General features: G+C 43.9%; 11 protein-coding genes across 11 annotated transcripts; 3 read left to right on the top strand and 8 right to left on the bottom strand.

Moving 5' to 3' along the window:
- Positions 1-109: 109 nt before the first annotated feature.
- On the bottom strand, positions 110-1,084 carry TOT_030000395 (conserved hypothetical protein; the record flags this gene model as incomplete). Its single annotated transcript, XM_009693138.1, has 1 exon — positions 110-1,084. The coding sequence occupies one exon, from the start codon at positions 1,082-1,084 to the stop codon at positions 110-112; it is 975 nt and encodes a 324-aa protein (XP_009691433.1).
- A 140-nt stretch (positions 1,085-1,224) lies between these two features.
- TOT_030000394 (hypothetical protein) lies at positions 1,225-1,525 on the bottom strand (the record flags this gene model as incomplete). Its single annotated transcript, XM_009693137.1, has 2 exons — positions 1,225-1,375; positions 1,455-1,525. 2 exons carry the CDS (start codon positions 1,523-1,525, stop codon positions 1,225-1,227), a joined length of 222 nt encoding a protein of 73 aa, XP_009691432.1.
- A 27-nt stretch (positions 1,526-1,552) lies between these two features.
- Positions 1,553-4,771, bottom strand: TOT_030000393 (uncharacterized protein; the record flags this gene model as incomplete). The annotated part of the gene is made up of 2 exons (XM_009693136.1): positions 1,553-3,996; positions 4,189-4,771. The coding sequence occupies 2 exons, from the start codon at positions 4,769-4,771 to the stop codon at positions 1,553-1,555; spliced, it is 3,027 nt and encodes a 1,008-aa protein (XP_009691431.1).
- A 956-nt stretch (positions 4,772-5,727) lies between these two features.
- TOT_030000392 (methionine aminopeptidase) lies at positions 5,728-7,993 on the top strand (the record flags this gene model as incomplete). Its single annotated transcript, XM_009693135.1, has 7 exons — positions 5,728-6,005; positions 6,036-6,181; positions 6,213-6,330; positions 6,441-7,367; positions 7,512-7,623; positions 7,659-7,801; positions 7,876-7,993. The coding sequence occupies 7 exons, from the start codon at positions 5,728-5,730 to the stop codon at positions 7,991-7,993; spliced, it is 1,842 nt and encodes a 613-aa protein (XP_009691430.1).
- A 302-nt stretch (positions 7,994-8,295) lies between these two features.
- TOT_030000391 (conserved hypothetical protein) lies at positions 8,296-9,911 on the bottom strand (the record flags this gene model as incomplete). Its single annotated transcript, XM_009693134.1, has 2 exons — positions 8,296-9,187; positions 9,253-9,911. The coding sequence occupies 2 exons, from the start codon at positions 9,909-9,911 to the stop codon at positions 8,296-8,298; spliced, it is 1,551 nt and encodes a 516-aa protein (XP_009691429.1).
- Positions 9,912-10,116: 205 nt separating this feature from the next.
- On the bottom strand, positions 10,117-13,286 carry TOT_030000390 (conserved hypothetical protein; the record flags this gene model as incomplete). Its single annotated transcript, XM_009693133.1, has 4 exons — positions 10,117-10,214; positions 10,277-11,163; positions 11,402-12,139; positions 12,370-13,286. 4 exons carry the CDS (start codon positions 13,284-13,286, stop codon positions 10,117-10,119), a joined length of 2,640 nt encoding a protein of 879 aa, XP_009691428.1.
- Positions 13,287-13,392: 106 nt separating this feature from the next.
- On the bottom strand, positions 13,393-14,046 carry TOT_030000389 (conserved hypothetical protein; the record flags this gene model as incomplete). The annotated part of the gene is made up of 1 exon (XM_009693132.1): positions 13,393-14,046. The coding sequence occupies one exon, from the start codon at positions 14,044-14,046 to the stop codon at positions 13,393-13,395; it is 654 nt and encodes a 217-aa protein (XP_009691427.1).
- A 735-nt stretch (positions 14,047-14,781) lies between these two features.
- Positions 14,782-17,503, top strand: TOT_030000388 (the record flags this gene model as incomplete). Its single annotated transcript, XM_009693131.1, has 3 exons — positions 14,782-14,833; positions 14,897-17,164; positions 17,487-17,503. 3 exons carry the CDS (start codon positions 14,782-14,784, stop codon positions 17,501-17,503), a joined length of 2,337 nt encoding a protein of 778 aa, XP_009691426.1.
- Positions 17,504-17,713: 210 nt separating this feature from the next.
- TOT_030000387 (conserved hypothetical protein) lies at positions 17,714-19,339 on the bottom strand (the record flags this gene model as incomplete). The annotated part of the gene is made up of 2 exons (XM_009693130.1): positions 17,714-18,563; positions 18,678-19,339. The coding sequence occupies 2 exons, from the start codon at positions 19,337-19,339 to the stop codon at positions 17,714-17,716; spliced, it is 1,512 nt and encodes a 503-aa protein (XP_009691425.1).
- Positions 19,340-19,714: 375 nt separating this feature from the next.
- TOT_030000386 (conserved hypothetical protein) lies at positions 19,715-21,062 on the top strand (the record flags this gene model as incomplete). The annotated part of the gene is made up of 7 exons (XM_009693129.1): positions 19,715-19,717; positions 20,116-20,154; positions 20,185-20,475; positions 20,593-20,657; positions 20,689-20,725; positions 20,776-20,833; positions 20,863-21,062. The coding sequence occupies 7 exons, from the start codon at positions 19,715-19,717 to the stop codon at positions 21,060-21,062; spliced, it is 693 nt and encodes a 230-aa protein (XP_009691424.1).
- A 180-nt stretch (positions 21,063-21,242) lies between these two features.
- Positions 21,243-23,852, bottom strand: TOT_030000385 (uncharacterized protein; the record flags this gene model as incomplete). Its single annotated transcript, XM_009693128.1, has 2 exons — positions 21,243-22,039; positions 22,097-23,852. The coding sequence occupies 2 exons, from the start codon at positions 23,850-23,852 to the stop codon at positions 21,243-21,245; spliced, it is 2,553 nt and encodes an 850-aa protein (XP_009691423.1).
- Positions 23,853-23,897: the final 45 nt, after the last annotated feature.

The raw sequence follows: 23,897 nt of genomic DNA, 5'->3' as shown, positions 1-23,897 counted from the left end.
TATAGTGTAAAAGCTTATTTAAATTAGCTAATAGCAAGGATGAGTAAGCAGAACCGGTGAAATGGATAATATAAGTAAATCAGTAGAAATACAATCAGAGGAAAGCATATTAGTTTGTGGATTTGTCGAACTGAATGCACAAATCGGCAGAAGAGTCAATTTCAATAAAGTTCTTAAAGGACTTCTGGAGCAGAATGTGCTCCAAAGTTAGGCAGTTGTAGCTGGGCTGGTTCAAAAATTTTAAATTCTTGAACGTCCAGCCCTGATTCTTAAAAATGCTAACCAACTTCATGCAGGCGTCGCGCTCCTCAGAGCCGTCGCCGATGGAAATCACGGAAAACGGCTCGCCAGACTTGAGCTGTCTGATGAACTGCTCCTCAATCAGGTCAATGAAAATGAAGTACTTCCAGTGTTTCTGGGCGAGCAGAGAGTTCCCAAACCTGTCGCGAGCTGAGATGATCCTGATTTTGTACTTGATGAGGAACTCGCCGACCTTAGGCAGGTACCTCTCGACGCTCTGGGACACCCAGTCGGAGCTGGCGTTGGTGACGATGACGATGGTGCCGTAGCTTAAAGCAGTCATGAAGTTCTCTAAAACTGCGTCGCCGAGCTTGCCGAGCTCCTGAATGACCTCCTCCGACAGCTTCGTGGTGAACCTGGGCCTCTGGAGGAGGGTGAGCGAGTACGTGGGCAGGATGGTGTCGTCGTAGTCAAAAATAATTAAGTTTGAACAGCGATAGGTCCTGATTCCATGCTCGTCCACGCTCACCAGCTTCGCGCCGACCTCCTCAGAAATGCTCTCCTCCCTCTTGTCGCTCTCAGCCTCGTAATCCAGGTTCGTGTCGTTCTCGACGGGCGCTCGCTCGTCCCGCTGCTTGATTGAGACCTGGGTGACGCAACTCGATATGGAATCGCTGGAGCCGAGCTTGTTCTTCTCCGCGTCGGCGGAAAAGCGCTCCACGGAGCCGTAATTGTTGGAGGGGAACATGCCGTTTTCCAACACATTGCCCATGTAACCTTCCTGCGCGTTCTTGTCAACGCTCGTGAGTAGCTTGCAGAATTTGCGATCCTTGAAGAGAGTCATGGTAATTGAATATACTCGCTCTCCAAACTTGAACTTTAAGCCTTAAATGTAAGTTGAATCGACGAGAAAAGTCCCCGGAAGTGTGTTGCTGTAATTAGAGGTGCAAAACTAATTATTTAGTTTAAAACCGTGACAGTATTTTATAATAGGTTGCGATTCTCTCTTATTTCGAGTAGAAGCTCGAAATAGCCGATAAACTCGAAAACTGTGGTAATTTTGATTCTCCGTCCACAAATGTGTAATTTTTCACCTATATTTCTCTGGATTCCTTTACCTAGGTTCCGGAAAAAACTTAGTGTAAATTTTTGTTGCGATAGGTGTTGTTTTCAGTGGAAAATATTTGAGAAGTATGCACAACCATGCATATTACTGCAACGTCCGTCGTGCTGGCCGTGTGACGCCTAACGGGCGAGTTCCGCTACACATCTCAGAAGCAAACATGTACGCAAAATTAAATCATATTATACATTATAAAACCACGTCGCGTAGCGACTCGGGCACGATTTGTCCGTCGGGGTCGACGTCGTCGCCGACCCCCCGCGACCCCTCGTACCTGCCCGCGGATTCGCCCTGGAGCCTGCCCTGGGTCTCGAATCCCGCGGAGTCCAGCATATTGCTGCTCTGGGTGGTCCCGGTTCCGACCCCGGTGAAGCTGCTCGGGACTATGGTCAGGCTCGGGTGGCCGTTCGCCGAGTTGGCCAGGTGGTTTTGTATCTCCATGAGTCTAAAGGGCTCCATGTGCGACTGGAGCAGCTGCGAGAGTATCAGCGTGGCCGAGGTGGGCACTCGGCGCGTCATGTCCTGCGGCGATCCCACCTCCACCTTGCACTGGCCCACCTTGAACACGAAGCCCGGCGCCAGCGGCATCGGCTCCTGGAAGGGCTTCAGCTTAAGGAAGGTGCCAAGCGTGCTCATGTCTCGCAGGATCCACCTGCTGCCAGTCGGCCTGCTTCCGTCGTAGTAGATCAGGCAGTGTTCCCTGGAGATGTAGCCGTTCTGCGTGGTGATCGACAGCTTCTTGTACGAGGACTGTGTGACCGGCCCTCTGCCCAGTATCACTCCCTTGGGGCATATCCACACGTCGCGCTCCACCTGCAGGTCTGCGAAGATGCGCAGCTTCAGGAAGCTGTCCAGGTCGTGCAGGTTTGCGCCCTTCTCCGCGCCTATCGTCTCGTCGCCCGAGCCCGCGTTATCGGGCCCTCCGTGGTCCGACATGTCTCCTTCCGATGGCGACGTGCTTTGGTGGCTGTTGATGTACTCTGTGTAGTTGATCACCTGGTTCGTGTTCGCGTCCCACTTGTAGTCTCTGAAGGGCGTGCCGATCGAGTCCTTGTAGATGTGCACGTCCACTTCGTGCTTGTCTCCGATGTGTATCCTGTCTCCTGTTTTCAGCACGTGCGAGTTCTGGATCTTGATCATCGTTCCTATCGTGCTGCCCACGTCCAGGATGCCGAACTGTCCGTTCGCGCACTGCGTGAAGATCAGGTGCGAGAGCGAGACTGAGCTGTGAGGCAGGTGCAGCAGCGACTTCACGTGCCTTCCTGCGTCCCAGGGCAGTCTGTATGGTATTTCCATTGCGCTGAAGATTGTTCCTTCGATCTTGTGGTTCAGGTCGTGGTAGACCTTGAGCGTGAGCGGGTACGAGACTTCTCCTCTGAAGCACAGCTGCGGGTTCGCGACCATGTAGTCCTCCACCCAGTGGTGCACTCTCATGATGTTCGCCTCGTTCGCCTCGCTCAGCGCGTTCCCTTCTCCTTCGTTCCCTTGGCTCTGGTCCGATCCGCTTAGCTGGAGCCCTATAAGGCTCCTCAGGAGCCTGAAGTCCTCTAATGTGAAGACCCACTTCGTCTTGGACCATCTTCTTCCGGTGTCGAAGTAGTTGACCAGGCACGTGCACAGGTCGTCGAAGAAGACCGGCGTCTGTCCCAGTCCTCCGAACATGATGCGTATGAACAGAGGCACTGAGACGAAGGGTTTCAGGCAGTGTTCGTCCCACCACATTTTTTCTGCTGTTTGTGACACCTCCGGTGCTTTCTGTATTGCCACGTATCCTCTTTTGCGCAGCTTCAGGCTCTTCACCAGGTTCGACAGTATCGTGTTAATGTTAAGGCTTCTTCCGATCGGCTGTCTGCAGAGCGGGCACACTTTTCCTGAGAGTTTCGAGTGTCCTATGCAGTAGCGGCAGAAGGTGTGTCCGCATGCTACTGTGACTGGGAAGTAGAAGTACTCCAGGCATATTGGGCAGATGAGGTCCCGCAGGATGCTGCTCATCACTCCCTCGTCCAGCTTCTTCTCCGAGTTTTCTATGAGCACGTTGATGCTGTTGTTGCGTATCATCTCCTTGTCTTCGTCCGTGCCCATGTCCGCCATCACCAGGTCCTCTCCCGTGTTCAGTGCGTTGTTAAAGCTCACTGTCGGCACTGACAGCTGGTCCTGCGACTGCGTCGCGTTGTCCATGTTGATGAACACGTTGTTCGGGTCGTAGTTGTTACTCGCCAGGTTCGTGTTGTCCTGCGTGTAGTTTGAGTCCATTGCGTAGTCGAGTCCGTCGTCCAGCATGTACTCGACGTTGTCCACGTAGTCCATTGCTTCGTACTGCATATACTCATCTCCGTCCTGTGCGCGTGTGTCTGAGCCGTATTGAAGCAGGTACGGGTCTCCGTACTGGTTCGTCTGGCCTTCTGTGTACTGGCTCAGTTGATTCATCTGATTCAGATTGATCGCGTTTGCTCCTTCGCTCAGTGCGTTAACGACGTTCATGAAGCCTGTGGGATTTGACACGTGTTGGCCTGCGGTGTTCTGGTCGTAATGCATATTTTGCAAAAGATCGAAGCCCTGCGATGAGTTTGTGGTGATGCCGACCATGCTGGCTCTGGCTGGCATGTTTAAATCCATATTGTTAACGCCCAGGGCTACAACATAAACGTCATTCGGGTCAGGGTTTTTGGCTAGGCTGTCCTTACATAAGATGTGAGCACACATACTGTGTGAACATTCTTATAGATAACTAAGATACACGTACCTACGTCGTATATATCACTAAATAGCTACATCAATAACATAATTGTCCGGCAATACACTTAATACTCCTGGGCTACACTTACATGTGTTGTTAAACATTTGTGAATCGCTCATGAGCTGCGACCCTGTCGTCGCAGTCTCTGTGTATAAATTCTGGGATTGCAAATCGTTGTCCGAGTACATGGATCCATTTATGCCGGTATCTGAACACATGTTTGAGTCGTTTGTCAGTTCGTTTTGGCACAGCGTGGACTCGTTCAAGTCTTCTGCTCTGACCGGGGGCATGGGCGATAAACCGTCGATAACGCCAATCATCCCTTCCTTTTGTGTCACGCGCTCGTAAGAGTCCATCTTCCTCCCCGATAGGCTTGTCGATCCCGTGTTCGATTGGGCAGCAGGTTCCGTTGCTGAAACATCAGGTGATAGTGATCTGCGTTTCACTATTTTGCTGTTTCTGTTGTTCATTGTTCTTTTTTTATTTTTTCTCCTCGGTTTTTTTGTATGTTTATCGGTTTTTGGTCGTTCCAAGTTCGGATTTGAATAAGATCGTAGGCGTGTACAGTAATGATTGTTGAAAGGTGAAGTGTTTGATTCATTAGAATTGTTTTGTGTTGTATTGGACGTCTCAGTTTCTTTGGCATCAATATGTGAGGATTTCTGCTCCATTTGACGCTGTATATACCACTATAACACTAAAGAAAAATAAACCAACAGCCATATTATTATACACAAGATTATTCATCCGATATTACAGATGATCGCTTTATAGGAAATACACAAATTGGTTGAAATGTGTATAAAGTTAAATAAAGCTAATTTACACGTGGAAATTATAAATTATGCACTTAAGCAAAGTACACTTTCCCAACAAAACAATTATGTGCAACTCATAAAATCGCTTAAAACAGGCTTGAAATTTTTAAATATTTATATATTTATAACTTATTTTTATTTTAGTTATAAGTCGTTAATTGCACCCTGATTTATCACCCTTTTATTTATACTTCCAACTTAAACAAACAACGCCCATTTACCGTCAAATAAATATAATAAGTTGTAGACAGCAAACTCTGATTTAACACAGGTATATCGTATTTTCTGTTCACCTTATTTTATTTTTGACACATTTTTCATCTGTGTGCTTTAGATTCAATAAAATTTGAGTCTATTTTATGCCACATATGGAGTTTCAAACTAATTTATAGATTAGACTTATATTTATTATTTTTATAAATTAAAGTGAATACTATAAATATTTAAACTCCTATAGACTTTTTAATCAATACACGGTGACAGTTTAAGATATTTTATAATGTATCATGTGCTTCATAGATGTCGTTGTTTTTTGTGCGTACACGTGAGATAGAGCGCACCTGAAACGATATCCGATATTACAAAAAATTATAATTTGTGCATCTATTTGTATTTATATGTCTTTTACACCTTAACCGTCTTAACCGTTTTGTGATGTGTGCACACGAAAGCCTATAGAATCCGAATCCAGCGATTCACACTATATAGTATTTATCAGTTAGCTGCCTTGATTTTCAATAATATATGTAATTCGTACTGTGTTTGTGGGAATGTATGCCTTTGTATTTTATATCGGATTATGCATATGAATGGTCTTGATACCATTATGTCTTAGCATTTTTTCCAATTTATATCTCATACAATTGTGCAAATTTACTCAAAATGTAGAAAGTATAATTTTAAAAGATTGTAGAGGTTGTTTAAATGTTAAACAACTGAGTGATAACAATAAAAATCTACTAAGTTGCACCCCTAGGGATTCTTTATCGTATATTAGTTATAAATGGGTAGATTTAACATCAAAAGCAAGAATTAAGAGTAGCATTGCAAGCCAGAAGGATATCCTCGAGAAGGAAAGATATATTAGGTAAAAATATAGTTTTAAATTGATGTGTAGGAGGAAGGGGCCAGTAGGATTTCAAACAATTGAAGTAAAGGAGGACCCAAATGTGTCAAACAGAACCTTGGAAATCGCTAAAAAGTTGAAGGAAAAGCTTCCTAATGCAAGCATAATTGACATTTGGAATCACTTTAACTACTCAGGTTAGTTGAAAGTCTTGAAATAAATTATTAGGACGTATACGCAAGGGTACACTAAGTGGCAGACAGCTCCCCGCTAAAAATGTAAAAAGACCAAACTATTACAAGACAGGAAAACCACTGTATGTGGAATATCCGAGCAGTAACAGAAGGTACAGTGTAGTCGTTAGCTAGGGAGGATGGGATTATTCTTGCATTCTAATTATAAGAGCCATATAAATATAAAATTCCACGAGCAATAACGTTTAACCCATTGATATAGTGAAGATGATAAGAGGGGGACGCTAAAGACAGACGCAGAGATAGAAGGGATCAGGAAAGCATGTAGAATGGCTAGGGAAATACTGGACTTTGCATCGGCGAAAGTGGTGGAAGGAGTTTTTACGGACGACATAGACCGGTATATACACAGGCTGTGCGCAATAAAGAGCGTGTATCCAGCGACGCTGAACTACCACGGGTTCCCGAAGTCAGTGTGCACCTCAGTAAACGAAGTGGCGTGCCACGGAATACCGGATAGCACAGTGCTGAGCGCAGGAGACCTCCTGAAGATAGATCTGAGTATATACTGCGACGGCTACTTCGGAGACGTGTGCGAGACGTACATGGTGATGCCGATGAGGAAGGAGCTGAACAAGAAGTTTCTCAACACAAACTACATGGGAAGATCAGAAAGGAATAAGCTCATCTACAGAAGCCAGAAGCACAGTAACCTCGAGGGGTGCGAGCGCCAAATCATGGCACAGACAGGAGTGATAAGGTTGTTGAACGAGGCGCTGAAGATCTTAAATCAGGATTCTGGAGTGTTTGAAGCCCTTTCGCTGCTGTTCAGGCACGACTGGACGAAGAAGTTTAACTTCAAGCTCGACGAGGAAATGCTGAGGATCTCAAGGAAGCTGTGCGACGAGTGCAGAGATGTGTACGAGAAGCCCGAAGAACCTTACTTAGGAAGGGTGGTGGGCACGGTCGCCTCGGACATACCGACCTATTTAAGCAGCGATAAGTTCGGAAAAATATTCTCGACCTTTGAGGACCCATTGATCGTGCTCAACATGCTGGATTTCCACGCAGAGGATAGGTACAACAGGCCGTACACGTTTTCGCATACTTTTGACGAGGACGTGGAACTCATGAAGATTACACACGAAGCGCTGGAAAAGGGAATCAGCGTGTGTAAGCCAGGAGCGAAGTAAGTGCCTGAAATATTTTAGTTTCACGTCAAGGATTGATATATACATATATATATTTATATTTATGTAAAGATTAGAGTAGATATAGATAAATTAAACAAGATTAAATTAGTGATTCATATGAATTAATGAATAACACACAGGATTAAATTAATCGGGAAAACTATAGAGAAGTTTCTGGACTCTAAAAAGTGTAAAACAATATCGAATTTATCTGGCCACGGAATTGGGAGGAACTTCCACGAAAACCCATACGTAAGGACGCCCATGGGCTTTAATATCAATTCTAGGTACTGCACGAGTATAATGAAAGTGATGTGGTGATGGAGCCGGGAATGGTCTTCACGATTGAACCCATAGTAACAAGGTCGCTCTTGAACTCGTTTATGATGTGGCCAGATGGCTGGACATTGACAACAGTAGACGGATCAAAGTATCAGCTTGAGCAATATATATATGTATAATATGCCTAAAAAATACTTTAAAAGCCAATTGACTCTTATTTAGGACTGCACAGTTCGAGCACACGGTATTGATTACCAAGGATGGCCACGAGGTGCTGACAAGAAAGATCCCATCCTCTCCTCCGTATTTCTGGGAAAACACTCTGGAAATCGCATACTAACACACAAATAATATATATACCTGTTATTTATATATACCCGTGAGAATATACCTATGCACATATACCTATATACATTTAAGTATATACATAGGTTTATACACATAAGTGTATGTATAGTGTAAAATATATATCAGTGTATATATACTTGATTGTGTATAACCACTAGTATATAAACTACAAATAAAAACAGTATGGCATCCTAAGGATTTCCGACAAATACCAGTAAACAGATACACATACAATGCAGAGATTAATAACGTATTTAGTGTATTGTGACAAATTGTTTCACTAATGAACATGTATCATTCCATGAGCTGGTAAATTTCATAGGACTTGACGTCGACGGGCTGCGCCGAATAAGTGTTCCTTATCATGAACTTGCGCGTGTTTAGCTCCCTGTTCACGACCCTGGTGCGTTTGCTCCAGCCGTCGACAGTTACGTTTCCACAGTCGTAAGGGTTGCGCTCCCAGACGTAGGCGAACCTGTACTTGTCCCTGAGGTCGTTGCCCCTGAAATCGGAGTCCCTGAGGTAGAAGTACAGGAACTTAAACTGGCCCCCAGTTATCTCCTTGCGACCGTAGGTCGCGTTAGGCTTATCGCCAATGACCACGCCGAGACAGATAGGGTACATAGCCACGAACGACTCAAGCACGTTCGTCTTAGCGGGATCCACCATTTTCGAGAAGCCTATGAAGTTGGTGTTTCTCTTTTCGTAGACCTCGACCTCCTTGTCCTGGATCATTCCATTTTTCATGTAAGAGGTCACTATAACCACAGTGTCGTCGGCGCTGGTGTACACCTCTACTGTGGTATTGGCAGCCATTTTGTCCACCCGGTGTATCTTCACGACCTGGGTGGTCACGTCTACCACTGCTCTTATTTGGTACGTGTTGACGAACTCGCGCTTCACCTGATATAGCGCGTACTTCCACTCGCCAGCTATTCCCATGATTTTCTCCACTCCGTACAGGTCGGACGTCACATTGTCAGAAATGTCGACTGTCACCAGCAAGTACCTCTCCCAGTGGTTCTCAAGCTTTTCATACACAGCTAGTGCGTTTTTAACCTCGTCTTCCAAAAAAATCGATTCAGGCCTCAGAACAAGGTACCACACTGGCATGTTGAGAATCGTCCTCCTCTCATATATAAGAATGTAATTTACCGCCTTTATCGTCACCTTCTCAGCGTTAAACCTGAAAGAGATGTCTCAGTAAATCAAACTCCAAAACACCAGATGTCTTTAATCCTATAAACTTACTTGTAGTCCACAGTGAACGACAAACACTTGTCGTGCAGATAGTTCATTTTAGTGTATCCTATCACTGCTGGCGCAGTGCTATCGTAAACGTATCCTATTGCGTACTTGGGTGCGTTTATACCATCCAGTGGTATTCTGTTGAACGTTTCCACCACCTTGTACGTCACTTTTTTTTCAGTCGTTAAGTCCTCCACAGTTCTCATTATGAACGGATGTCTGTGCTTAGGCCCTATGTCCACAGACAAATGTACTGTCGAAGTTATAACTGTCACCATCGCGGGCAAATCCACCTCTATGTAAGTGTCCATTCCCAATTCAAAGAATATTCTACCGTAACCCACCGGGTCGTCCCCTAGGAAGGAGTAGTTGTGTACCACGACGAACATTCTGGTTCCTGTGTGGAACACCTCCACGATGAGCTGGTGGCTGTTCGGGTCCTTCGTCTCCAGCCTCGGCGGGTAAAGGCGTGAGTTTCCGTAGAAAACCACTTCCAGCGGGTCCTTTTCCCCGAGAAACATCTTGTATGAGCCGTTTTTCAAGTATGTGCCGTGGTGTACTATTACACCTTCCGACATATAGTTTATTTTGACGTCCACGTACATTTTAGTGCAATTGCACTTGAGTAGCATCATTGCTAACACACACACTATGACAGCCATTGCTATATCAATTTTAGACACTTAAACATTAAAACATTGGTTTGTATTTTACTTAACGCTCTAGTTTAAAAAATTACATCTGATCTATATATTTACTGATCTACAATTTTTTTCAATTTTTGCCCTTAGGCTCCTTACCTTTATTCTAACTTTTTCCACTAATTACTGCTTTCATTGATATGGTTTCTCTAGGTTTCTACCACGTTTAAAACTCGTCCTTGTTCATGAATCTATTGCTCGACAACTCCCCTTTGTGTGTACCCTTTTCACTTTTCTCATTTACAGATGTAAACACTATATGTACTACTAACATGTATTCACAAGTATGGCTACTAATAAAATTAGTTCACAGACCATCACTTAACCATCTATTATTACATACTCTTGCAATTCCTCCGGAAGTACCGGGTACTCCATATTTTTTGGCTTCACTATGATCCTACTCGAGTTCACTGAGTGCGCTAACACCTTGTACCTTTTCTTGTTTTCCTCGTATGGAATGTTTCCTACTTCGTACAGATCCTTTTTCCATACGTCTCCGAACACGTACTTTCCTGTCAGTACTGATCCTCTTCCGTCCTCGTTCTTGATTCTGTAGTACTTGAGGACGAACTCGTCGTACTGAATCTCTCCGTGGTCCACTATTGAGGGCGGGTCATCGATGTCCAGGTTTATCTGAATCGGGAACTTTTCGTACATGTCTGATACGATCTTAGTCTGGTAAGGCTCTGGTATGTTGTAGTAGCTCGTGTTCTCCATGTTCGGCTTGTCGTAGTAGTTTATCACTGTTTCATAAGCCAGGTCTATCTTCATCAGGCACGTTATCATCACAAATGTTCTGTGTGAATTTGTTATTATTTCCACCTTGGTGTGCAACGTCCTGTCATCTATCTTTGCTATTAGCATGTCTACCATCTCACTGTTGACTATGTACTTTATTTTATTACGTTTTTCCTTTCCCAATTCAAAGTGATATAGTATGTACGAGGCTCCTCCGTGTCTTCCTGTTATCTTTTCTATTCCCAGAAGTTCCGGTGATATGTTTTCCGCCAAGTCCAGCGTCGATAACACGTTCAGTGCTTTGTATGCGTCTATTCTATCTCTCACTTTGAACACCTTCAGGTGCATATCTTCCGACAGGCTCGGCTCCGGGTCAGTTACTGCATTCCAAGATAGTATTCCATTGATCGTAGTTAAATCAAACCTTATATTTTTAGTCCAATGTCTCAGAACAATGTAGTTTCTATTATCCCTAAACACGTTTATATATTTGCACTTAATCGTATACAGTTATACACAACTGTATCACCTTATGTAAACACATATGTATATACATCTACCCAGCTATAGCTATATGTAAAAAGCTACACCTATATACACATAACTATACCCATACACATATACTTGCATCACTAATCTTACGTATACATATATTTGTGCTTAACATAACTACTCACTGTTATTAACTGTCTAAGTTCCTATAAACTTACTCTTTGTGTATAAATATTGATGTGGCCTTGGTTAAAAACATGTTTAGCTTTGAGTATCCCATGTATATCGGGAATCCCGAGTCCATAACTCTTCCGAACTCGTACCTCTTAGTCTCTACGTTTCTTAGTCTGAAACCTGATATCGACTTCCTTATCTCTATCAGCGTCGTCGACACGCCGTGCTCCTCCTTCGTGTGTACGTTGAAGAACGGGTGGTTCTTGCTTCTCGACAGGTCTATCGACAGGTGTATCTTGCCCTTGATCAGCTCCGTGAACTTGCTGCAGTCTATCAACTTGTAGCAGAACTCCGCCTTTTGGAAATAGACCTTGTACACTACGCTGCTGGTGGTCACCGAGATCCTAAAGACGTATATGCTCAGCGCCTCTTCGTCGCCCACTTTGAACTGTTCGACGAAGAGCGAGTGCGTTCCTTCCACGTAGTCCATGTCCGGGAACACTCTCGTCTGCCCGTACTGGATGACTTCAAGCGGCGGATCTCTCGCGTGAAACATCTTGTACTTTCCCGAGGTCATGAAATATCCGTGTTCCACTTCCACTCCATCTGAGATAACGTTGTTTTTCAGGTCTATGTACCTCATTCCTGAGCAGAGTTTCAGAATAAAGAATAATTGAAATATGTTAAAATAAATCATTTTGGCCTTCAGATCTTTAGTTTGTTTTCGATTTAACTCTTCTTTCTCAGCGATTCTTTTTTTTACTAACTTAAGACCTTTAGTTCTATTTTTATTAATGGCTCAGTTTTTTTATTTTAACTATCTTCTTTGCTTATAATTCATATATTCTCATTTGATTTACTATTTTATTGTATAGATCAATGAAATAGAGTTTATAAAATTAAACATCTAATATTTTCTTAATTTGTTTCTGTTACTGGATCCCTAATCTTCTTTCTGATCTACTCTCCCACGCCTACACATTTACTTTTTTCTTTTATCTGTCACGTTTACAGGATATTGTACACTCTGTACTCTGTCATTTCCATGTTAACTCCAGATCCTGATCTTGCTACTATCACTTGCGTTTGATGCACATTTTTCTTAAGCACGTTGTAGTCTTTTATGCATGGCTCCTCCGGCACATTTCCGATTTTGTACCTTCTTCTTTCCAGTATGTCTCCGAATATATACTTGAACACGTACTTCATTCCTCTTCCGTCCGACTCCCTTATTTGAAACTTTACGTATTTTTCATTTTCTCTCATTGTTTCTGTCGACTCATACACTGAGTTTTCTTTTTCGTGCAGAAATAGATTTATTTTTATTGGAAAGTTTTTTTCCAGTCCTGAGTACACCACCGATCTTGCCATTCCTACCACTCTTCTGTAGTACACTTGTTCTTCTTCTATTTTCTTCAGCATATCTTGTCTTCTCACCAGGCTTTCTCCGTCCTTAACCATCGAGTTTATCACCACTATCTTCCTGTACTTGTTCGTGAACACTTCCACTGATGAAAATATGAACGTTTCGTCCATTTCGAACAGTTCCTTATAGTCGCACCCTGTGTCAACTACCGTCTTTATTCTATAGTGGTCTGCGTACTCTTTCTTCATCTGGTACAGTATGTATTCTCCGTTTCCCAGAAATCCTGTCACCTTATCTATTCCGAACAACTCTGGTGCCACTTGTTCTGAGATATCCAATATTATTGGTTCATATGCTTCCTGTTTCTCATCAAACATCGCCTGTATTTTTAGTGCTTCCACGTGATCTTTCTGCACTGCGTTTGTGTAGTCCTTTATTTGTGCGTCCCATACTAATTTATTCATCAGGTTCGTCACTTTGTATTCCAGTATCGTCAATGGCATTTCAAACTTGATTTTATTTCCAAGTAAACTAAAATGGTCGTTATACAGCTTCTTTTTCATTTATTTAAGCTCACGTGTTTACTCATTAACTACTCACTACTTTTTAATTCTTACTTATCAACTATTAATAAAATCATCCTCTTAGTATGCACTATCCATTTACCACTTACTTGTACTCTATTGAGAACCTTTCGCACTTCGATACAAACGACTCTAGTGCTGAATATCCCATTTTGATCATCATTGACGAGTCGTACACTATTCCGTATGTGTACTTCGGCGCTTCTAATCCGTCCAGCTTTATCCCTCCTACTTGATCGATAAGTGAGTATGTTTCCGTATAGTATTTTTCACTCTCCACCATTTGAACCATATATGGGTGAATTATTTTCGTCGCCACATCAAACATCAGTTCCACTTCGCTTGTCATTTGAGTCATAAATGTGTTTTGGTCTATTTTCTTATATCCCCAATCTGATTTTGAGTAATATTTCCTCTTTACTCTCGTATGGTTTAGCACTGTTCCTGTGTAGATGTGTATTACGAAGTACTTTACTATTATGTCTTCGAACATCTCCACTATTACCTGTTCACCAATTGGACATTCTGCTCTTCTATACAAAACTCCTGTTCCAAATATCACCGACTCTATTCCTTTGTCCTTACCGATATACATCCTGTATTTTCCATTCACTGAAAATCTGCCATGATGCACTGTTATTCCATTTGAGATGTAATTTGACTTCAAATCTACAAACACATTATTCCCTACCGATTCTCTAATCACTAAGACTAGAAACAATATAAAGTTTATGCACATTGTTATTATTTTACGTAATTTATATTCTTGATCGATGTTACTGTTACTCTCTCGTAACTCCTCTTAATGCTATTGCATAAACTCAATTTATGAACTATTTATTTATTCCAATTAAACTAAATAATTTTAATAAATTATATCAAAATTAGAGTTAATAAAATGATTTGGCAATTTTCAATCAGTTTGGATTCTTTTTCTCATGGCTGGCTATTATTTCAAATATTTCAGTACAGATTTTTCTATTTGTTTCGATTATAGATAGATCATTTTTAACTATATATATTTTATATATTAGATTTAAAGGTTTCATTCATATATTTATTAATTTATATACATTATGACATATATTTCAAAAAGTTATCTACACATTTATTTAGATTTGACACATATCGTACACAAATTTATTCCGGCAGATTAAACCGATATTGATGGATACACATCTGTTGATTAAGATGTATTTTCGGAGCTCCGTTGTTATTTTTTAATATTTGAACCTTCTAGGGTCCATATGGGCAAAAAACGGAGATTCTCTAATCACTAAGACTAGAAACAATATAAAGTTTATGCACATTGTTATTATTTTACATAATTTATATTCTTGATCGATGTTACTGTTACTCTCTCGTAACTCCTCTTAATGCTATTGCATAAACTCAATTTATGAACTATTTATTTATTCCAATTAAACTAAATAATTTTAATAAATTACATCTATATCTGAGCCAATTAACCTCCATGAATAATTATATTCCTATAACGGACAATCCCCACTCCGTCGAAAGAATGCGTCATGTAATATTACTTATTCGGAACCACGTTCCACAAAATTAACAATGTTTTTAATATGCAGCGCTTGATCCCCGTATTAATGATTCACATCTCGACATTATAATACCTATGGATGGCAATTCTAAGACGATTCTCGGGGAGCAGGCCAACTACACAGTGCCTGAAAACGACCTCCGCAGCCCCTCCTACCAGTTCCCGCACGAAAGTCCAATTGAGCAACTGGAGGAACGACAGAAACGCCTGGAAAGGCAGATTAGTCAGGACGTTAAGCACGAACCCGAAATCCCGCCTTGGACAAGCCAGGATTTCAAGTCTGAAAGCGACATTGACTTCCAGATGTACAAGGAAAGGCGGGAAGGCAGGGGCGGTTTTGGCACCTGGGACCTGGACTCATCGCTTGAGCGCGAGTTTCAGAGGGTGACCATCTCCGGGGACGAGAAGTGCGGAGTCCCTTTCACCGACCTGCTTGATGCCGCCAAGTACGTCGTGAGGGCGCTTTTCATCCGCGAAAAGTACATCTCCATGTCTCTGCAAACGTTCTGCCCTACCACGCTCAGGTACATTCAGCAGTTGACCGACAGGCCCCTGGAGCTACACACCCACGACTTCGACAACCTCACCCCCGTGGCTGCCGACGCGCCCGTACACCCGCCCTTAATGGAGCAGCACCCTTACGAAACGTGCGACCCGAGCACAATGCCCGGGGACATGGGTCTCGGAATCCGCATGATTCACGGCGTGGTTCACCTGTACTCCAGCAGAGAACCCGGAGAGAATTGCACCGAAATAGATTTGCCCTGTCCGAGTTTAGAGGAATTTGTGGTCGACCACAACTCGCTGATGCCACTGATCATCAACGGGCCGATGAAGTCCTTTTGCTACCGCAGGCTTCAGTACCTCAGCTCAAAGTTCCAGATGCACGTGCTCCTTAACGAAATGAAGGAGCTGGCGGCCCAGAAGAGGGCTCCTCACCGCGACTTTTACAACATTCGCAAGGTGGACACACACATTCACGCCGCATCTTGCATGAACCAGAAGCACCTTTTGCGCTTCATCAAGTGCGCCATGAAGAAGCATCCCGACGAGATTGTGCACGTGGAGCAGGGGCGCGAGCAGACGCTGCGCGAGGTCTTCGAGAGCATGAACCTGACTGCCTACGACCTGAGCGTGGACACGCTCGACATGCACGCAGACCGCAACACCTTCCACCGCTTCGACAAGTTCAACTCGAAGTATAACCCAATCGGGGAGTCTGCCCTGAGGGAGATCTTCATCAAGACCGACAACAGGGTCTCCGGCAAGTACTTCGCGCACATCATCAAGGAGGTGATGTCGGACCTGGAGGATAGCAAGTACTCGAACGCGGAGCTCCGGCTCTCGATCTACGGCCGCTCGAGGGACGAGTGGGACAAGCTCGCACGCTGGGCCATCGTGAACAGAGTCCACTCGCCCAGCGTGCTCTGGCTCGTGCAGGTGCCGCGTCTCTTCGACGTGTACAGAACAAAGAGGCAGCTTGCGAACTTCAACGAGATGCTCGAGAACATCTTCCTTCCCCTCTTCGAGGTCACGATTAACCCGCAGAGCCACCCCGAGCTGCACCTGTTCCTCGAGCACGTGCACGGGTTCGACAGCGTCGACGACGAGTCGAAGCCCGAGAACTACCTGTTCAACATGGAGACGCCGCTTCCTGACGTCTGGGTTATGGACGACAACCCGCCCTACGCGTACTACCTGTACTACATGTTCGCGAACATGACGATCCTGAACCACCTGCGTAAGCAGCGCGGCTTCAACACCTTCGTGCTGAGGCCGCACAGCGGCGAGGCGGGCCCGATCCACCACATGGTGACCGCCTTCATGATTTCCCAGAACATATCGCACGGGCTCCTGCTGAGGAAGTCTCCGGTTCTGCAGTACCTGTACTACCTCGCCCAGGTCGGCATCGCAATGTCGCCGCTGAGCAACAACAGCCTCTTCCTCAGCTACCACAGGAGTCCGCTGCCCGAGTTCCTGTCGCGCGGCCTCATGGTATCGCTCTCCACCGACGACCCGCTGCACTTCCACTTCACCAAGGAGCCGCTGATGGAGGAGTACAGCATCGCCGCCCAGGTGTGGAAGCTCAGCTCCTGCGACATGTGCGAGCTGGCGCGCAACAGCGTTCTCATGAGCGGGTTCTCGCCCAAGGTCAAGAGTCACTGGCTGGGCCCCAACTACATGAAGGAGGGCCCCGAGGGCAACGACATTCACCGCTCAAACGTGCCTGACATCCGCATCAGCTACCGCTACGAGACTCTGTGTCAGGAGCTCGCGCTGATCACGCAGGCGATGCGTAACGAGACCATGTCGACCATTTTCGAGGAGCCCCTATTTTCCATGGGCCCTGGCTACCACTCAATATAGCCTCTAGAACTGCGTCCGCTGCCCCGGCTTCGTCTCAGTGCCCATCGCTTTCGTGCCTAAGGTACTTGTAGCCGCACATTGTGATCTGGACTGCCCATATCTGTGAAACTAAGCGTTTCAATCAATCGCATCAACATAATGCTAGAGAATTTACAATTGTTTAATTCCGCTCGCATTTTATGCAGCTGGCAATGAACCCAAAATTTCTAATCGGCTGTTTATTATATATACAATTTAGATAAACGTTTTAGCCATGTATGCCCCTTAAATTAAATTAACAGCTATTTTAGCCAGTTAGCCATACACCTAGCTATCTACTTATGCTTAGTTGTACAGTATTATCTTCTCAAATATCACGACACAAATGTGTAAACAGCATACATTATAGTTTACCATGTACTTTATAATGACTACATTCAGTGGTCACGAGCTCCGTTAATTCTATCTTACGATTATTGTATGGTACTATCGATCTGAATTACACAGCCCTTGGGACAGTCGAATTTGTTATCACTACATTACGACTATTACTGTACTCTGACAAAAAATATACAGCTTTTTTGAAGGGATCGGTTGGCATGTTTCCCCTTTCGTACGTTTGCTTACCCTTAATACTCCGGAACAAGTACTTATTTTCCTCTATTGCGAGACCATCAGGTTCTTTGATTGATAAATCTATGTAAAAGCCATTTTGATCTTCTGAAATGCTCTTTGAATAAACATAAGTTGGTTCGTCATGTATTGCCACGTCTATTTGAACTGGACCACTACGGTTCAATGATTTAACAAAGTAGGATATATCAGTTAAAGTTAACTGGTTCCAGGCCTCTGTTCCACCCTGATTTCTCCAAATAAACGAACTTACGCTCTTAAAATTGCCCACAGACCCAGGGATGGTCGAAGTGATAAATAGTAAAATAGAACCATTTCTTTTATATTTCTCTACCACGCTTTCAGTAGCATAATCCCCTAAAGCATATAACACTGGATTGGTTGCCATTGAATCCACTATTCTTGCTAACTTAAAATTCTGTTTGTATTTCTCGTTTACTGAGTACAAAGTATAATGCCAAATGCCCATTTTTCCCACTGTCTTATCAATTCCAAATAGACTCGGAGTGATTTCTTCTGAAACATCTACCATTAAAAGTCCAGCCGGCAAGGGTTGAAGTTCAGGTTTGTTCATAATCGAATGGGCTAATTTTTTTTTATCATCGACCAAATCAGTTAAACTACTGGGAATAGCAATCCACAATGTTTGTGGACCATCAAAGTCCTTAATATAGTTGAGTTTTACATCACCTTTATCAAAGGATAACCCCTCCAATCTACATCATTTAAATTAACGATTTTGTTTAATTAATCATTAAGTGTGTATTGTAGAGAACTCAACTATGTGAATAAATAACATAGTTGAAAATTAATTACTTATAAACACAAACCTGTTATTTTTGTAATAATATGTTACTCCACCGAATTCTGTCATAAACTCATCAAACATTTTGTATCCAACCACTATAGGTGTCGTTGAATCATATGCGTTACCGAAATTATATGAGACCGTATGAGTTCCAGAAAAACTCCATCCATGATAATGATCTTTAGTTTTACATTCTATTGTATTATTGCCATCTGATGTGCCAAAGGTCTTGTCGATAAATGGGTGAATTTTATCATTACTAACGTCTATGTTTAAATAAATTTTTCTTGCTTGTCTTCTAGTAAATTTTAATTTAGGTATTTTAATTAACACTCCTTTATCATCCACGTAATTAATTCTCTTATAAATATCTGAAATTTCTGGATTCTCACTAACAATGTATATTCTATAATTTATGGTTCGATACACATCAAATATCTCGACAAAACATTTAGTTCCTTTATCATCTTCAGGATCGTCAGGATAAACTAGTTGCGATCCATAATAGACTTTTTCAATAGGATCTTCATAACCAACGAGCATTTTGTATTTTCCTGATTTACTATAATATCCATGAAATACATTAACATTTCCAGTTATTTGGTAGGTTTTTAAATCGATTTCTGAGCAGTTAGCAAAGAAGATAAAGTTGCATATACATAATAACAAGGTAGAGATCATCATTTTGACTATTTATTCAATTCAAGTATAAGTATTAGATATTAGTCACTTGACTATATTTGTGTGTATTTTTATATAAGTTTTTAAGAGCAAATAATATAATATATATAAATAAACGCACAAATTATATGAAACCATATATTTAAAACCATATATGAAAATTTCGATGCAAATAAAAGGCTGCTATCTATATATATCAAAAAAACATGATTAGGACATAATAAACAACTGTCTTCATGTACGGAATTTAAAATTATTTCTTACATATAGTATGAAAAAATAGATCAATTGAGTAATACTTAAGGCTATTATTATACAATGTTATCAAATTTTCATACTAAATATTATTTTGTCATGATGTCGTATGTTTATAGAACAATGGTTATTAATCAAAGATTAAATTAATCTTTAAAATATCTACTAATCAATTCACTTATTTTAATACGCTTATTTTAGAAAAATTATAAAAATGATAACGATAAATTGATAGTGCTGCTATAAATTGATCCCTATACGAATTATCATTTTTTAATGTAAATACGAAGATGTGTAATGTATTCTATTCATAACAATAAGCAATATTTTATTTTAACTCTAATTCTGATTTTTAAGCTTTCAGGTTTGTGCTTTTAATACTATTTACGTCTTCTTGTAGCGTGCTCCTTGAACGTCGTTTTAAATCGCAACCACCCTTACACATTTAGAAACCCGAGTGACTATCTAATTATAAACAATGGAAGAAGGGTAAATTGTCGTTTTCAAATTAAAATTCTCCTTAGTTTTGTGAGGGAGGATCAATTTTACATGCCACCGATCAGGTTGTTATATCACTTATCATCCCTGCTTAGATTAAGGTTGAAGACGCATCTTTGAAATGTAACGACATTGAAGAATGCTCCTTTTTTTGTCAAACAAACGAGAAGGATTATAATGTCAGTGGTACCCGTAGGATCGGCCGGATGATTGAACGGGTTCTGTCTAAGGCCGGCGACGGAATCCCTAGGTCATCTGTCAACTGGCTATGTTCTGGCCACAACTGGGGACGACTTTTTGTCAAGAATGGCTGGATAACCGGTGTGAAAGGCGATACTATTCGCAAAATGAATCCACTATTCCAATTTAGCATGAATACTAAGGCCGTAAGTGCTCTATATACTGCAAATTTATTCATTTAATTTATTGAACACAGCTAATATACACCTTTGTGATCATAATTATTATGCTTGCCAACTCTATTTATTTCTAAATACATTTAGGAATGCGAAGATGGTAATCTACTCGACTCTGCTAAGAACCTCTCAGTTAACTCTTCCTGCGAACTGTATGTTGTACTGCATCTAATTTCCTTTCAGATGTAAAAGCATGAAGTCTTGTACTTTTTTTACCCTGGTACTCCTCTATATAATATATCACCTATCTAGCAACTAATGCCACTTTAGTCATTTGTCGTTGATGATAAGATGATGTCCTTCGCAACCATGACCAATTTTTGCAAAGGTATTTATCATTTCATTAATTCATATCAGGTTCTCCAACTAATTTAAATGCCACCAATGGCAACTTGTTGGCGGTTCTTCACGAGATCGATAAGGAAGCCTCCGAGAAGGGCGATAGGATCTCCAGGGAGACTGCGACTCCCGCGTACTACTACGGCGGACCCATTACCGGCGACCACTACTACGACGACCTCAAGAGGGGCTCAGTTGTCCCAGCAACTAAGTTGTAATTTAATTGTTTTCCCTTGTTTTTAGTAGCACACACTTATATACGAATAATGTACACACGCATATATTTTTACGCACATATAAATGGCTAACTGTCGCCAGTGGTAACACGCCTCTAACCACAACGCATCTCCCAAACAGACACGTGTACACCCATACATGTAAAGTTTACTAAATTGACACTAGTATACTGCGAAGTCGGGCAGCCGCGTCGTCGACACCTGCTCGTCCGAGTAGACCATCGTTATGAACTGGGCGCTGTACAGACGCACGCTCACTATCCTGATCGGCTGCTGGGCAGGCTGCGGCTTCTCCCGGGTGAACCGCTGCGATATGAACTCCCCGATCGTCGTCACCAGCGAGCTCTGGCTCACGATCTCCTTGGGCTCCACGACCGTCGAAGAGGTCTCGAATATCAGCGCGGGCACAGCGCGCAGGCGCGCGAGCCTGAAGACCTTGATCTTTCCGTCCTCGGTCACCACCGCGAAGTTGCCGTTGGCCAGGAGGAAGCTCGCCACGATGGCGGCATCGTCCAGAGAGCAGCAGAGGACCACGTCCATGTCGCTCACGCTGAAGACGCGCATCACTCCCGCGGAGTCGAAGAGCAGGAGGTCGTACTCCAGGCCCACCTCCTTGCTTCCGTGCCTGATGTTGCGATTCTGGAGCTTGAGCACGCTCGTCACTCGCGGCGGCTCCTCTCTCGGCGCGTCCCTGCCGCTGCCCCCTGGGCCGACACTTGCGCCACTTGCTCCGAGGGCGCCTTCAAACGAGAATAGGACCTCTATTTTCGGTATGTTGTTGTTGTTATACTCGACCAGGTTCCACACGCATATGCAGGGTACGCTGTTCTCGCAGAAGGCCTCCAGCGCCTGCGGACTCAGGGCCTCCCTTCCAACGCACCTGTGCACTGCCCCGTACGAGGTGCTTCCGTTTCTGTTTCCGTTTCTGATTATGGGCTGCTTTTGGTCCAGCTGGGTATCTAGGTGGGTATCCAGGTGCAGGTCTAGCTGGTTATCCAGATGGCCGTCCAGGTGACCGATGAGCTGACTGTCCAGGTGGCCTGCGTACCCGTTCAACTCGTTACTGAACTGCGAGCCCGCCAGCTTCAGCTGGCCTTCAGCCTCCGCATACTCTTCCGGCTCCTGCACTTCCTCCTCCTCCTTCAAACTCATGTTTATGTGCACGATGTCCTGCTCTATTGATTCCTTCTGTATTCCGTATCCCATCGTCAGGATAAAGTACTCTCCCAGCCACGACATGTAGTACGCCGCGAAGTGCGTCTTAAAGCTTATCGTCGGAATCGAGGCTGCGGGAATTATGTCGCTGGCCTGCTTCCCCGCCTTCCCCGAGGCCGCGTTCGCGTTCTTGTAGAGCAGGTTCTTCATGTAGTAGACCAGGAGCCACCCGTACTTGTCGTACAGGCACAGCGAGTCGCCCGACCAGTCGATGTAGAGCAGGTCTCCGAAGAGGTTGTTTGAGTGGAATGTCGTCAGCTGCAGCGAGGTCACGTTAACTATGTTAATCAGGTTGTCGAGCAGGATGTTGTTTTTCGTGTACTTGAACTCGTTTGAGAGCACGCGCGAGTGCTGGAGCGACACTGTGTACGAGGGCGTCGCCTTCTCCCCCGTCGCCCCGTGCACTATTGCGTAGACTGGCCAGACCGGGTGCGGCGCTATCCCTCCCGAGTTGCTCGACGTCTCCCTGTTTCTGAACAGCCTCTGCAGGCTGTACGATATCCTCAGGTTGCTCCTCTTGATGTGGAAGAGCTCCTCGATGAACGTCGTCGAGTACCTGTCGAGGTACTTGAGGAGCTTGAGCAGTATGAGCCAGTTGTTTTCTCCTCGCGGCTCTCTCGGCTGCTGACTCCCGCCGCTGTTGTAGTCCACCAGCAGGTTCACCACGCTGCTCGTCATCTTGCTGTTCAGCTGGTGCAGCGAGAGCCTCGTGTTGAGCTCCGTCAGCAGGTGCAGGTCGCTCTTGATCGGGTCCACCAGCAGCTGCAGCGACAGGTGACTCACGTGGTCGTTCAGCGTTATGTTCGGCATCGTGTAGAACGTGCTCATCGTCCTCCCCTTCGCGTTGTGCAGCGAGATGAACCTGATTTTCCTCAGGTTGTCGATTATCTTCTTCATCAGGACGTCCGTTTCCAGCTCCTCCTTGTTCTTCTCCTTGCTCTTCGCGTCCTTCTGCTGCGTGTACGTCGACGTCGCGTTGTTCAGGTACAGCTGGTGGTTCGAGTAGTAGTAGAGCTTGTAGAAGAAGAGCTTCATGGGCACTATGAGCGGTATGAGCAGGTTTTCGCAGTTGATGATCTGGTAGTTTTCCACTATGTTGTACAGCTCGTTGTAGTCGTCCTTGTCGTCGTAGTACTTTTCCTCTCTGTTCGGGTCTCCGTTCCCGTTAACCTTACTCCCGTACGGGTTTAGGTTGTGGTTGCACGAGTATATTGAGTACAGCTTGTGGCTGCAGTTCAGGTACGACCACAGCTTATAGAACGCGTTGTTGTACCTGGTCAGCAGATAGTTGTTTACTATGTCCTCGTGGTCGCTGTACTTCGCGTCCTTCAGAAACTTGCTTCGCGGGCTGTCCGCCTTCAGGTACTCGTAGTTAAGGTCGTACAGCGTGTCCGCCGAGCGCAGCGAGAGCTTGATCATCTGATCTCTGTAGTTGAAGAGGTACTTCGATATGCTCACGCTCAGTCTGTCGAGCCAGAAGTAGTGGTAGTAGTTCGTCTGCTTGTATATGTAGTTCCTCATCAGGCCCAGGATCGTCTCCAGGATCGACAGCGTCATTATTACTCCGATGAACCTGCATATTTTTGTTCTAAGTTACAGTAA

This window comes from Theileria orientalis, chromosome 3 (assembly GCF_000740895.1).
Source record: "Theileria orientalis strain Shintoku DNA, chromosome 3, complete genome".
NCBI lineage: Eukaryota > Apicomplexa > Aconoidasida > Piroplasmida > Theileriidae > Theileria > Theileria orientalis.
This window is presented reverse-complemented; position numbering and strand designations above follow the sequence as displayed.